Here is a 14,539-nt window from a genome sequence, read left to right as displayed (position 1 = left end):
CGCGCCGCACGTGACCTCACAGCTGATTTCCTGGCCCCCCCTCCTTTTTTTTGTTGCTGCTGCCGCCGCGGCCGCCGCCGAGTGTCAGTTTCTGCGCCGCCGCCTGCGGTCTCCCGGCCGCGGGCTGCCGGCCGCCCCGCGTCCGCGTCCCCGTCCCCGCCGCCGCCGCCACCGCCGCCGCCGCCGCGGGTCCGCGCACCTCTCCGCGCGCCCGGCCCCCACCGAGCCGGCGCGGGCCGCGGGTCCCCAGCGGCCGCTGCCCGGCGCTGCCCGGCGCGCAGATGGCGCACTCGGCGGCCGCCGTGCCGCTGGGCGCGCTGGAGCAGGGCTGCCCCATCCGCGTGGAGCACGACCGCCGGCGCCGCCAGTTCACCGTCCGGCTCAACGGTAACGCGGCGTCCGGCCCGCCCCCGCCTTTTGTCTGCGAGCGAGCGGGGCCCGCCGAGGCCGCCCCCTAGCTGGGGCGCGCGCCCCCGGCCCGCAGCCCGGGAGGGGCGTCGCGAGCGCGCGCCGCGGGGTGGCCTCCGGGCGGCCGCCGCTCCGAGGCCGCTCCGCCCAGTGCTCCGGGAGCAGGCCCGGGGCTGCGCTCGCGGGCTAGGTGGGGGCGCGGCCGAGTCGCGGGGCTGGGAGGAGCGGGCGGCCCGGGAGAGGCGCGCCCACGCGGAGGACCCGGGGCAGGCGGCCAGAGGACCTCCCGGGGAGGCAGAGGTAGAAGTAGGGCCAGCTCGGGTCCTCTGCCGCCGGCACCCGGCTTCAAGCCCCAGGGGACCCGCACCTGCTCAGGCGCGGCAGTTTTCCGGTGTCGGACACCTCTGTGGGCTGCGGTTGGAGATCCTGGAGAGTGGGTCAACCAGCGGTGACCTCCGCCCTTTCCCCGGGTGCTGAGTGGCTTCTTGCCGCCCCCGGGAACTTTAGCTTTTCTGCACCGAGGTGGTTGGGGGAATCTTCTGGGCAGACCCGGGCTGAGGGAGACAGGGGTGTCTGCCTCAGTGGGGACTACGGAGGGGAAGGTGTCACCATCAGCCCTGTGGCTCTGAGCCTTTGGCCAAGTTGCCCCACCTCTGTGTGCCCCAGTTTCTCCATCTCGGCAATGGGAGTAACACCAGTGCACACTTGTCCCCTGGTTGTAGGGATGAAATGCTGTCCTGAGAGTAAAGGAGGCTTAGGGTAGCGCTGGCAGCACATGGCACATGCCGCTCAACATGGACCAGTGGTGGTTTTTAAAACCAGAAAGCAGAGTCAAGTCTTCATTTCCTGTAAAGAAAGTTTCCACCACTTACTCACCCATCCCCCCTCCACCCTAAGAGGTCTGGGGGATAGAAAATAGAGTTATAAAATCCAGGATCGTGACCTCCCTGTGCACCCCCTCTCTGCGTTAATAACTTCTTCTTCCCTCCCAGCTGGGCCCCCGGTGGCAGTGTCCAAGCCAGAAGGGCCCTCAGAGGCCATCGTGCCCATTTCTGAGAAGGGAAGGCAGAGCCTCCGAAAAGGGAGAGGCTTGCCTGAGGTCAGGCAGTGAGTTAGGGCAGAGCTGGGATAAGATCCTACCTGGTCTGACCCCCGGAACCGGGCTTGTCCAACCTGCCCTGGGACGCAGTCAGGAGGGGCTGGGGTTGGGGCATGGACGTTTCTCAGGCCCCACCACATCCCTGTGATGGGGGCATTTTCACCCCATATTACGGATGAGTAAACTGAGGTTTGAACCAGAGGGAAGGAGTGACTTGCCCTGTATCACAAAGTGCCAGACCTCGACCCTGGGCCCAAATGACCTTACACGGGGTTCTTCCCGTGTGGATGTAAGTCCTTCCACCAGCATGGCGCTCGCCGTGGCCCAGCCGACCTTGACACTCAGGGCTGGCCATTCTTGTGTGGAGGGTCCTTGTGGTTTTTCAGATCTTCTTTTCTGAGGTTCCAGAGAGGCCTCTGGTTCTCTTGGGGGGCGGGGGGTTCAAGAGGCTCCTCTATACATTCACAGAGACAGAAGAAAAAGGGAATGTTTGGGGTTTTCCTTTTTTTCTTTTTTTTTGGCGAATCAGTACAGCGAAGGGACAGCAGCCCTCTAGAGCTGGCTGTAGTCGAGGCTGGACGTGCCTCGCCATATTTCTAAACTTGTCTTCTTGCCTTCCCCAAATGGCTAACTGTAAAATGGCCTGGGGATCCCCCAGCCAAGCCCAGGGAGAAGTGGGAGGCCGCCAGCTTCTCTCCAGCCTGGAAGGTGGGGGCTGGGTGTGTATACGGGGAGTGGGGGGGAGCTGATCGGTGTCAGGGCCCCGTCCTGCCTCAGCTCGGGAGGGGAGGAGCGTGTCCTAGAGTCTCCCGAACCGCAGGGCAGGCCCTGGAGACTGGCTCATTGTACCCACTGAGAGAGGTGACCACTTCGGCTGAGAGCCAGAGCAGCCCCAGGTCCCGGGATGGGCTCCCCCTGGCAGGGCTGTGCTGATAAGCTTCCAGCAAACTCTGGTTGTGCACGAGGGCAGGCTTGGAGCATCTGCCCTGAAGCCCTTGTGTCCCAGGCGGGCTGTGGGCATGTGAGGGCGGGCTCAGGGGAAACTGCTCTTCCTGTTCTACAGATGAGGATCCCAGGACACAGGGAAGTGACGCAGTTGCTCAGGGTCTTGGACCTTGGAGGTGGAAGAACTGGGATTCATTCCACAAGTCCTTGTTGAGCACCTACTGTGTGCCAAGCGTTGCCCTCGGAGCTGAGTACTCGTGGGACTGACAGTCCAGAGGGGTGGCGGACACTAACTGAAGGGTGAAGCGTGCTGGAACGCCAGGGCCTGGTGAGAGTAAGGCAGGGCAGCAGAAAGGCGTGCCGGGAAAGGGCTGCTGTTTCCCATCAGGTGTCCGGGAGGCCGCTCTGGGAAGGTGCCAGTTAAAGAAAGACCTAAAGGAGGCAAGGAAGGAAGAGCTCCAGCGGGAAGAGCGTTCCAAGAGGAAGAAGCAGCAGGAGCAAAGGGCCTGCGCTGCTTGGTGTGTATCCAGAGCAAGAGAGTGGAGTAATGGAGAAGGGAGATCGGAGGAATAGCAGCAGATAAGGTCAAGAGGTCATGGGGGGCCAGTGGTACGGGGGCCACGAAAGCCATAGTGAGGACTTGGCTTTGACTCCCAGTGAGGTAGGTGCCTGGGAAGGTCCTGAGCAGAGGCTGGGTGGGATGTCCCAGGCTCCTTCCGGCTGCTCCCAGGGGAGCAGACTGTGTGGCACAAGACAGAAGTGGGGAGGTAGCTACTGCACTAGTCCAGACGTTGTGAGCAGGGCTGGACAGATGCAGAAGGAAGCGTGGCTGGCTCTTACTGACATGGAGTGTGAGACGATGCTGGAGCCCAGGCCTGGCGCCCACATCCACGTTCTGAAACACTAGCTTGTGCACCAGCATTCCATAGGGGGGGAGACCAGGGCACACAGCCAGTAGGCATCTAAGCCAGAACTGAGCCCCCACCCCTGGGAGGTCCCTTCTTGGCCTTTCCTCTCCCCTCCCAGCCAGGGCTGACTGTCTCACGTGCTGCAGGGAGGAGGGTCATCTGTGGGGGCTCCTAGGGTCCTGGTGCTTTCCACATCCTTCCTGACCCCCATTTTACAGATGGGAAGACTGAGACCCCAGAGAGTTAGTAAGTACCCCTGGCCTCCGTCGGCACCCCCAAAGGCAGCAGGACTGAAAGTGAAGCAGCCAGTCTTGTGGCATTCAGATCCCAATCCTGGGTATGAGGCCCGTACATGACCCCATGTTGCCACCCCACAGTGTCCCATGATACCCACCTAGAGCAGTGTTCCTGAGCAGGGAGGGCGGGAGAGGATGCGTGGTGTGGCGAGGGGCCCAGCCCGGTGTGTGGATGGACTTGCCTGGGTAACCGCCAGGCTCTGCCCTCAGGGCCTCCTGGCCGTGCTGGGTTGTGCCCCTTGCACTTCTCTAGGCCCCAGCCCCTTTGTCGGCGTCCCCTCCTAGCCGCTCATGTATCGCCCCTCCCGGAGGCCCGGGTTCTGGCTTTGCCTCTGCCTGGGGGTTTGGACCCACTGGCCCTCCTCTCAGGGTGGGTTTGGCCAGAGCGGGGATCATGTCCCTCTGCAAAGATCCCACATCTCCCACCCAGATTCCCAGCTCCTCTCTCCCCACCTGCCAGGGCCGACAATTTCTCGGTGACCCCTTCTCCTGATAACTTCCCGGGGACTTGGGTCCTGAGTTGGGGCCAGTGGAGGGTCCCAGAGTGGAGAAACCCAGGGCAGAGTCCCCACGAGCAGAGCAGCTTTCACTTTTCTCAAAACTAGTTACAGTTCATGATCTCGACGTGACTCTGAGGTCCGGGAGGGTGGTAGCGATTGTCCCAGGCAGGACAGGTGAGGGATTGGACACAGGTGTCAGCACTGGCCTGAGGTCACCTGGCAGAGCCGGGACTGGAACTCGGGCCCCGCCCTGCCCTGGGCTTGTTCCTGGGGCCCCCAGTGGCAAGAACTGACCCCCTTGCCAGTGAGGCTTGGAGTTTCTGGCAGCGCATGGAACCCGGCCCAGATAAGGGTCTGGGGCCGGAGCAGGCGACCCGGACAGCTCGGCAAAGGCTGGGGGGTCAAGAGCTGGGTGTGTGTGAGAAACAGCAAGGCCAGTGTGGCTGGACCAGGGCCCCGACAGGGATCCAGCGGGCGGATGCAGGGAAGCCAGCAAGGCAGCCTGAAGGGGGTGCCGGTGGAGATGCGAGCGGTGGCCTGATTGCAGGCACGTTTTGAAGGTTATGTCCATGGACCTGCTGAAGGGTCAGATCAGAGTCCGAGAGGAAGGCAAGGCCCGGAGGACCTTGAGGATCTTGCCCTGAGTCACGGGAGGCTGGCCATTTCCTGGGGCTCTCCAGGCCGGTTTGGGGGGGTGGGGGTGGATTGGACTGTGTCGGGTGTGGGTGGACGTTTGCTGCCCCTCTAGGGCTGAGGTGGGTGCCCGGCCATAGGACAGGTCTGCTTCCTCCCCAGGTCGGGTGCTGTGGCCGGGTCCGCAGGAGGGTTCACTACAGAGCTTTTCCCCTCACATGTAGCCCACGTCCACCCCGGTGACCCCAGATGCCTTTTTGTACCTCTTTCAGCCAGCAAACTCTAAGTGAGCTCAGCCCCGCATGCTGCCAGGCTGTGTGACTGCCTCTTGGAGCCTCAGTTTCCCCATCTGTACACAGGGCTGTAAGACTCTTCTGCACTTTGTAAGATTGTGGTGCGGAATAGTGTGTGGAGAGAGCCGAACACAGGACTGCCCGTGGCGGGGCCCCTCAGGTGTGAGCCGCCTGTCATCTCCCCAGAGGCCAGCCGGAGAAAGCCAGGGCCCCGCGTGGCTTCATACTGCTCTCCCTCCCTCATTCGGGTTCAGCTCCTCCCACTCACTGATACTCCAACATCCCGCCTCAGGGCCTTTGCACATGCTGTTCTGGGCACCTGGACAGCTCATCCCCCACATCCCCCTTTGGATCGGATCTTTCACCTCCCCCAGGTCTTTGCTCAAAAGAGGCCTCCCTGTGGACTCCATTTTTTTTTTTTTTAAAGATTATTTATTTATTTATTTGAGAGAGAGAATGAGAGAGAGCACATGAGAGGGGGGAGGGTCAGAGGGAGAAGCAGACTCCCCGCTGAGCAGGGAGCCCGATGTGGGACTCGATCCCGGGACTCCAGGATCATGACCTGATCCTGACTCCAGGATCATGACCTGCCGTGTAACTAGTTTTGAGCCGAAGGCAGTCGCTTAACCAACTGAGCCACCCAGGCGCCCCCCTGTAGACTCCATTTAAGATGGCAGCCCTCCTGTCTTCTCTGCTGTATTCCAGCTTATCATCTTCGAGTTCCACTATTACGATGGTACTGTTTACTTGTCTTTGTCCATGAGGGAAGGTGTAGTCAGTTTCCTTCACAGCGGCAGGCACAGCACTCGAAACCCCGCCTAACACATAGTAGGCCCTCCCTGAGCTTTGGGGTCCTTAAATGGCCAGGGCAGGCACGCAGCAGTCCTTCAGTGACCGGTGACCAGCCCAGGCCCAAAATAGCCTCCTGATCTCTGCTCTCCTGTACTGGGTGAGCTGAACTGACTTCCCGGTACAGATGCAGGAGCCAAGAGCCAAGTCCCATGCCACACAGCAGGGGCAGGTGGAGTGGAGGCCACTGCTGGACCCTGGCCGCAGCTCGGCCCGCAGAGCCACAGAGGGGACGTGAGGAGGAGACGTTGGGGATCTGGAAGTGTGGGGAGGAGGCGGGACTGGGGCCACCCTCACTGGGGCCAAGAAGGAGAAAGGGCGTTCCAGGCAGAAGGAACTGCGGAGGCCAAGGCCTGGAGGCAGGGGAGAGGAGGCGTGTTGAGGTGGGGCAGAAAGAGAACGGGGCTGAGGGTCAGGAGGCCCGGGTACCACCGGCCTCACCTGGGACTCGCTGTGGCCCTTGGATCTCTGGAGCTCAGCTTTCCCATCTGGAAATGGGAAGATGAATTGTAGCCTCCTCCTGGAGCTTTGGGGAGAAACAGAAAGCCTCCCACATGGGATCAGAGCCTGTTGCCATGTCCAATTTGCTGTGAGACCCTGGTCTGGTCATTGGTATCTCTTGTCCTGTCAGCCTTCCACGCTCGCCCCGGGCTGGGAGCCCAGGCAGCATTGAGGAGCGAAGTCTCTAGGATGCTTTAAAGTTACAACACACGAAAGACTATTTGCTTTTAAAAATTAAAGAAAGACGCTTGGCATTGACATGTTTTCTTTTAGAGCCAGTGAATTGTGTTTTCTAACCTCAGGGCCTTTCCATCGAGCCTGTCCTCTGCCTTTCCCTCCCTCAGCCACCCCCTCAACTCCGACGTTTTCTTGGAGGGATCTCCCCAGCCTGCCCCTGGTTAAATAGCCCCGTCTTGCCCCCAATCCACTTTATTTTTTCCCTTGTACACTTACAGTGGCCTGAAATGATAAACCGTGGAGTTATCCTCAACCCCTCTTTCTCTCACCACGTGCAGGTCACTGGCAAGTCCTGCCGGCTACACCTTCACGACACCGTCCAAGTCCGATGCCTTCCCGAACCCCACTGCCTCTGCCCACGCCTGGGTCCCCGCCATCGCTCACCTGGGCCAGTGCAGTAGCCGTCCCATTGGTCTCCCTGCGCCTGCCCTGGTCTGTTCTTGCGGCGCCCAGAGGGATCCAGTGAAACCCTGAGTCACCTCCTGTCCCTCCCCTGCCAAGGACCCTCCTCTGGCCCCCAGCTCACAGTGACTTAAAGTCTCTGCAGCACCTGCTCCTGTCACCTCCCTGCCCTCCCCTTTGCCGACACTGCTCCAGCCACCCCAGCCTCCTCACTGGCCCTCCAGCACATCAGACCCACTCCTGCCTCAGAGCCTTTGCACTGGCTGTTCCCTCTGCTGAAACATGGTTCCCCCAGACATCGCATGGCCGACTCCCTCTGCTCCTTCCTGTTTCTACCCAGCACTCCCTCCGCCCCTGCCCCACCCCCTGCCCCGCTGCACATTAACTTGCTTTTCTTGTTTATCCTCTGTCTCCCCTTCTACTGAGTTCCACGAGGGCAGGGCTCTTTGTCTGGCTTGTTTGTAGCTGAGTCCCAGTACCAGAAACAGTGCCTGGGGCTCCGTAAACATCTGTTGAATGGAATGGTTGGATACAGGGGTGAAGGGACAGATGGACAGATAGGCTGGCTGGCTGGGCTTACGACAGCAGAGGCTCACGTGCTCCGTGTGTTCTAGGCACTGCTCTCAGCCTTGTGTAGAAATGACCTCACTTAGTCTTCCACACAAGATGAGGATGCTTTATTACATCCCCCAGTTTATGGATAAGGAAACTGAGGCACAGAGAGGTCATTCCGGGTCCAACTCCGGCACCCTGGCTCCGAACGCCCATCCCTCCATTTGCCTGATTTAAGCCCCGAGCGTGTCCGGGGCCTCACCTGTTCACCACCCTCCCTCTGCAGGATGTCACGACCGGGCTGTCCTGCTCTACGAGTATGTGGGCAAGCGGATCGTGGACCTGCAGCACACCGAGGTCCCCGACGCCTACCGCGGCCGTGGCATCGCCAAGCACCTGGCTAAGGTAGGGTGCGGAGACGGGGCCGACCGGGCCTGCGTCGTGGCCAGAGGGCAGACGGTGCCCACCTTGCCAACAGGTTACAGCTGGGAGTGGACAACGGGCTGGCAGCACACTCTGCCTTCCCCCAGCCCCTCTGGGGCGGGAGGCAGCAGGTCTGGGCCCAGGCCCTAGGGTTCTGTAGAGCTAAGTGTCCGGGGCCGCGGACCCCTGCTATATACGGCAGGAGCTCATGGCCGGGGCGCCGGCACCCGGCACAGAAGTGATAGGTGCTCAGTAAACCCGTACTGAACGAGGAGATAAAGGAAAGTCCGGGAACGACGGCTTGCGTCCCATTCCGCCCCCAAGCCCTCCATCCCCAAAGCACCCCAGAGCCCAGGCCGGCTGGAGAGCAGGTGTGGCCTTAATTCGGGGAATTGCAGCCTGGAACAGAGAATGGCCTTCCGTTCGTGGCCCTGAGGGCTGCTCCAGGCCCCTGTTCTGCCCTCTGGCTGTTCTACCCACCTGCACGCCCACCTCGCGCCTCCGTTCCTCCTCTCCCCTGTCCCCTCCGCCCCATGTAGCTACTGCCCCCCCGGGGCCAGTGACTCGTGCCCAGGTCTTGCAGACACAGCTGTCTTCTTCCTTTAAACGGGCCCCGCCTCTGAGCTGCTCTGTGCGGCTTGTCCCGTGTTGCCACTGAGGAAACTCTGGGCGTTACTGACCTGGGCAGAGGGGAGGCGGGCCGTGGAGCGGGGTGCACCCCTCCCTCATGCTGCGGAGCCTTGGCCAGGCGTGGGATCTGCCGGCCGGCCCCGGCCGTGTCTCCCCTGAGCCCTGCCTGCTGAAGGCACGAAGGTGTTCACCGTGTGGCCTCCGAGGCCTTCTTGGGCCTTCCGTTTCTTTTTCTGCGAAATGGGAGAATAGACTGGAATCTTGTCTCTCGAGAGTCTCAGGTTGTGAGCCCTGAGATGGGGTGTGGACGGTGAGACGCGACAAGGCCTGCTTGGGCGAGTGGAGCTGGAGGTTCAAACTGGCCGGCATGTAAGCCCAAGGTCCTGGTAGGTGCTCAGTAAATGCTGCTCCCCCCTCATCAGACCAGCCAGTCCCACCCAGGCCGTCCTCCACTTCGTTTCAGCACACACTTATTAAACGCCAGCTGGGTGCAGCACATCCTGCAAGGCACCGGGGGCAGGGGGTACCCCGGGCACCCTCGCTCTCCGTCTCCTGAGCTCCTTGGGGAGATCAGCCAGAGCTATGACGAAGGCCACAGGCTGCCACCCTTATTGCTTCCCTCCCCGCCCCCCTCCCCCTCCCCCGATGGGCTTCGGAAGCCCACTAAGAGCTGAGCGTGACCTCTGCGAGGTGCAGGGAGCCCTGGGGCTGCTGGTTAGGTTCCAGGGGGTAAGGTTCCAGGACGAGGCATCAAAGGAGTGGCCGCGTGAAGATGACGGAAAGAGCTGCAGGCCTGGCGAGCACGGAGGCCCCGAGATCGATGGGGCGGGTGCGCTGGCTGCCAGGCCTCGCGGCTGGGCTGGGGGACCGGCAAGACGCGGCGCGGGGTCGGGCGTTCTCTGGCTTAGTGCCTGCTTGGCGCCCTTCAAGACGCACGGAGCCGTGCGCACGTTGCTGCTGGGCTCACTGGGCTGCCCTCCCAGGGCCTCTGCATCCGATCCCGGCTGAGCCACTTCGGGGTCGTGTGGCCTCGGGCAGTCTACCCAGGCTTTGGGCCTCGGTTTCCCCCGCTGCAAAAGAAGGGTGGCGGCAGTGGCCTCCAGCTCCCACCCTCGTCCCGTGGCCTCGTCCCGTGGCCTCCAGCTCCCGCCCTCGGAGGGCAGCGCCCGGGAGAGCGTGGGGGCCGGGCTGCGGGCACTGACCACTTCTCTCTCTGCCCGGCCGCCAGGCTGCTCTGGACTTTGTAGTGGAGGAGGACCTGAAGGCCCATCTCACGTGCTGGTACATCCAGAAGTACGTCAAGGAGAACCCCCTGCCACAGTACCTGGAGCGCCTCCAGCCGTAGCCCCGGCCCCGCGGGGCAGGAGCCCTCCGTGCCAGACCTCTCCTCGCGGCCTTCGCCCCGGCCCTCCGCGTGCTCTCAGGAAACCTGCTCCCCGCAGGGGACGGACTCAGAGTTATTTTTGTAAGGACGCTCCTCGGTGGCCCCCAGAGGCTGCCGGCCGACGATGGGCAGTGGTCCAGCTACCGTGGTGACGGGGAGGCCGGGCAGCCGAGGTCCCGGCGGTGGTCACTCTGCAAACGCTGGCTGGCTCCTCACGAGGCCACCCCCACCTATCGTGGGTGGGCCGGCGGGGGCCTGCGGCCAGGACTGCAAGGTGGCCAGGGCTGTCCCTGGGGCTGGTCTGGGTCCCACCTGCTGCTCGCTGCTCTGTGATCGGCAGGAGGGCTGATTTGGGGCCCCCGCTGCCACCACCTAGGCTGTGTCCTTTGTGCGGACGAGAAGGGGATTCCCTGAGTGGAGGGGAGCAGTTAGAAACCTGGCGTGCCAGCTTCCCAGGGGCGTGGCACCGAGCCTTCTCTTCCTCCAGCTCCTGCCCCCCCGGCGCCGGGGGGCACAGGCCAAGGCGAGGGGCACCGCTCCTTCACGGGCAAGGTGTGCGGGGCATGCACTGGGCACCCACCGCGGCTCGCCCGACGCTGTGTGCAGGGCTGTGTGCCGTGGAGTGGCTGCTGTTCTCTCCTTGGTACCTGTTCCCTTAATTCCTTGCCCCCTCGTCTGTCAGCTCGGCAGGAAATCGAGGTCCCCGTCCCCCGTGGCCACCCTCCCTGTTTGCCCGGTCTGCCTGGAGCCAGCCCCAGGCGCGGCCCAAGCACCAAGCACCAGGAACCCCCCTTTCGCCGGCCTCTTGGCCACCCTGTGGGTGGGCTTTCTCACAGAGGACCCTTTGGAGCTCAGGTGGGAGGGAGGCACACTGTCCTCACAAAAGCGTCCTCACCACCCGAAGGGAAGAAACATTTCTGTGGAGGGATTTCCTTTGTGGACATTGGACATTGGAGCATCTTTCTCTTTCGTGGCAAGCTTCTGGCTGGGCATGTTCTGTTGCCTGCCTGGGATCCCAGGGTCCCTCCCAGACCAACTCTCCTGGTAATGGCCTGGGAGGTGCACACCAGCTCCCTTTCTTCCGTAGGCTTTGTGAGCTGGTGAGGGCTCGGGGTCCTGACCTCCTGTGCCCTCCTTCCCACAAGGGTCAAATCCATGCCCGCCTCTCTGTGGGGCTGGAGGGTGACCCTGGAGTCAGAGTCCCTTTGGGGCTGAGACATCGGTTAACAGCACCTCCCCAGGGGTACCGTGTCCCCTCCAGGCCTCTGGCTGGTGGCAGGCTTGGGGAGGTGTGTGTGCTGGGGGGCCTGGTGGCCACGGTGACCCCTCACTTTCTCTGACTCGCTGTAGCGGACCTCGGCCTGTGCTTGCCTTCACACTCACCTCTTCGCTCCCGCTCTCGGCTCCTGCCGAGCTCACCACGACAACCGACGCAGCTCAGGGGCTCCCCACCCCCCGCCCCCGCAGACATTTGCACACACCCCTTCCCACCCAGTGGCAGGAGCATCTAGATCAGGAAATGCATGGAGGCCGGGCAGCCTGCCCACGGGGGGGTCCTTGAGCCCCAGAGAGGCACGATCCTCAGCATCCCCCACCGCCTCCCATGTGCTCACTCCCAGCCCCACTCTGGCCTCTAAGAATTCCCCTCCCCGAGGACTGAGGGCACCCCTCGCCTTTCCCACCATGTTCCTCAGTGCTGTTGGCAAAGGGCTGTTGTGAGGAGCCGGAGAAGCCCCTGGGCCTCTGCTCTGCTGGTGGTCCGCGGCCAGGAAGAACTCTGGCAGGAAGTAGGATCGCTTGCTGAGTCCCCTCCCAGGCTGGGGGTGTCCCACCCCTGGCGCAGCTCAAGGAAAGAGTGGGTTGTAGGCCCAAGAGTGGACAGATGGGCCAGTCCGGGCCTTCTCCCTCTGACTCCTGGGGCAGGTGGGTTATGGTCCCCTTCCCCTCCCTCTCCCCACCCACACATGCCTTCCCAAGGTCAAACACAGACTCAGTCATGAAAACTGCCCAGTAGCTGAGAAAACGGGGGCTGTTTCCCTCCGTGGCGTACAGGGTGAGGTGAACCAGCTCCAGGAGGGGACTTGGGCCCAGGGCCCTGCCAGTCCAGCCATGGCAGGGAACCCTATAGCAGTAGCACACGGGACCCCGGGGAAGCCCCTGGGGCCAGCAGGGCGAACGGGAGCAGAGAGCCAGGTGGCGCTGAGAGGGCAGCCCTGTCCCAGTCCTCCATGGGTCCCAGCCGGAACCTTGTTCTTAACTGCAGGTGACATGCCACACTTGGGCAGCATACACACAAAACAGTACTTGAACCAGGAGACATGCAGGGCTTCGGGGGACTTAGATCAGCCCCGGGCCCAGGAACAGCTTGTCCCCAGTTCCTGTAGGAGCGACCTGGAGCCTCCTCGCGTCCAGCTGCCTTAATGTACCGCCGCCCCCACCACGGCGTCCAGCCCGCCCTCAGTCTTCAGCAGAGCCTCAGCACCGCAGCGGCCTGCCCTCCGAGGCTGGGACCCTGGTCTGCAGCAGACACAGGCCCGGAGCCCCGAGCCCAGCCCCCCTGGTGCTCCGGTGTTGCCCGCACCCATCCGGCCTGCGCCAGGAGCCCTTCCCCGGCGGGCAGGTCACGAGGGCCACTCCCACCTGCAGGGGCAGGGGGACGCTTGGGGATCTGACCCTGGCCCCCCCTTCCAGCAGATTGCCCCAAAGGCCCTGCGCTCTCCTGCCATGTCTTGCTGGGGGGGGTTTCTTTTTCTTGCCCAGTCGAAATAGGTGGTAACTCATGTGCCTTTCCTACTCAGGACCTGTTCCAGGTGGTGTCCGGGCCAAGGCCCGTCTGCAGACCTGCTCCCTTTGTTATTTTTCAAACTCCTGAACAGATTGCATGGCATACGTTTCAATAAAAGGTGTGACCGAGTGCGCGGGCTCCAGGAGTGCTTCTAGAAGCCGCACAGTGGGCACTCGGGCCGGGGGGCTGTTCTCCCCCACACCGTCCTGCTCCATCCCCACGGCAGTCTGATCATTGGCCCCCCTTTTACTGAGGAGGAAGGACGTTCAGGAGCCATGGGGTGTGAGGAAGGAGGGGGAAAGGCAGGCTTGGCAGGCACTCTCCATTCTTCTGTCCCCGGTCCCTGGTGTTCAGCCTCGTGTTTAATGGGCAGCGAGGCCCCCGTTTTCCGGTGGAGAAGGCGAGGCTCTGACAGGCACCCGGGGCCTGGCTAAGGTCTCCCAGCAAGACCGCAGTGGCATCAGGATCTGGGGACTTTGCTTTCCTTTCACATGTCACAGCTCCCGCCTCCCAGGGCCGCAGCCACGCTCTCAGCGCTGGGCCCGCGGAGCAGCCCGACGGGGTTTGCCAGAAAGAGGCTGTGATGTCCCCTCACGTGTCCTCAGCTACTGCTCTTGGACATGTCCCTCTCCCCACTAAAGAGCCTTCCTTTGGGGCTTCTGGTCCCGTGGGGGGAGGCAGGCTCCTATGCAGGCCCCCAGGGGAAACCAGGTGCTGCACTTGAGGGCCACGTGGCCACGTCCTGTGTCTGTCCCGCTCCCTGCCCCCCACCCCGCTGCCCAGGGAGGGAGGGACCCCTGAATAGGAGTTTTCCTAGTTCCCACTCGGGATTACAGTGCTACCCCGAACAGAAGAAGAGGAAAGCCCTTCAAAAATCTTGTCCAGCCTGTCATGGCAGGTGCCGTGAGAGCCCAGTTCTTAGGCCTATTTTACAGATGAGGAAACTGAGGCCCAGAATGGGGGAGTCACTAGGCTGCAGCCCACATAGCTAGACAGCAAGAGCAGCAGGATCCACACCCGGTCCCCGCCCTCTTTGTAAGATGATGCTGGGCTCAGGGGTCCTAGGTCTTAATGTCTACCCTAGGTGACAGACGGTCTCAGAGCAATACACACCTAACCCTTCTGGCAACCTCCCTGCTCATTTGGAAGGTTGAGGTGGGTTCTGTCTTGAGCTACAAGCTACATAGCTAAGCATGGGGGCCTGCTGGGCATGTGAGGACGACTTCAGGCGGGGATTAGGAGGGAGCATGCAACAATTCAGTCGCTCATGTTGCTCCTTCCTCGGGGCAGGCTTCTCGGATTTGCTCAAGTCCACACAAACGTCCCGTCTACTATTCTCAGGGTCCCGCTTCTTCCCAGTCAGCGCCCTAAGCTCCCCACCGGCGTCCGGCGAGGCTGTGAAGGGACGTCATGCTGCCCCCAGCAGACCCAGCTCCGGGCTCTGTGGGCCCTTGTGTCATCCCGCAGCTACAGGACGTTAGAGCGAGGCGTTCCCGGCTGCCGAGGACGCTCTGCGGTCTTGTGGCCACGCCTGGAGCCGAGTCTACCCTTTTCGGTCTGCTGACCCCGCTGCAGCCCCCGCATCCAGCCCACACCGGGGCATTTGTAGCGGTCGTCCCCGTCCCGGTGACTGGGGACAGCAGCCGGCGGGTCTCCAAGCCCGGCCTTCAGGAGGCGCCTCCACCCCTTACCAA

General features: G+C 62.5%; 1 protein-coding gene across 5 annotated transcripts; it reads left to right on the top strand.

Annotated features, from left to right (window-relative positions):
- The first annotated feature begins 267 nt into the window (after window positions 1–267).
- Window positions 268–13,905, top strand: NATD1 (N-acetyltransferase domain containing 1). Of its 5 annotated transcripts, XR_004302634.1 has the most exons (4): window positions 583–2,970; window positions 7,910–8,028; window positions 9,905–11,983; window positions 12,324–13,905. XR_004302634.1 is itself a non-coding variant. In XM_032431700.1 (3 exons), the coding sequence occupies exons 1-3, from the start codon at window positions 282–284 to the stop codon at window positions 10,019–10,021; spliced, it is 342 nt and encodes a 113-aa protein (XP_032287591.1). In that variant the 5' UTR covers window positions 268–281; the 3' UTR covers window positions 10,022–13,905. The 5 variants fall into 5 exon arrangements, 3 of the variants coding, with proteins under 3 accessions (XP_032287591.1, XP_032287590.1, XP_032287589.1); XM_032431700.1 differs by lacking the exon at window positions 583–2,970 and adding an exon at window positions 268–387 and having other exon boundaries at window positions 9,905–13,905; XM_032431699.1 differs by lacking the exons at window positions 9,905–11,983; window positions 12,324–13,905 and adding an exon at window positions 268–387 and having other exon boundaries at window positions 2,841–2,970; window positions 7,910–9,893.
- Window positions 13,906–14,539: the final 634 nt, after the last annotated feature.

This window comes from Phoca vitulina, unplaced genomic scaffold (genome assembly GCF_004348235.1).
Source record: "Phoca vitulina isolate PV1807 unplaced genomic scaffold, GSC_HSeal_1.0 scaffold47, whole genome shotgun sequence".
Lineage (NCBI taxonomy): Eukaryota > Metazoa > Chordata > Mammalia > Carnivora > Phocidae > Phoca > Phoca vitulina.
Note: the sequence above shows the minus strand (reverse complement) of the source record. Positions and strands in the feature narration are given on the sequence as shown.

What these genes read in the sequence shown, in the direction of transcription:
- NATD1 (XM_032431698.1), top strand. Translation starts at nt 282, where the DNA reads ATGGCGCACTCGGCGGCCGCCGTGCCGCTGGGCGCGCTGGAGCAGGGC. An exon ending in GTTCACCGTCCGGCTCAACG is followed by an intron (nt 388 to 7,909) that starts GTAACGCGGCGT and finishes CTCCCTCTGCAG; the next exon opens with GATGTCACGACCGGGCTGTC.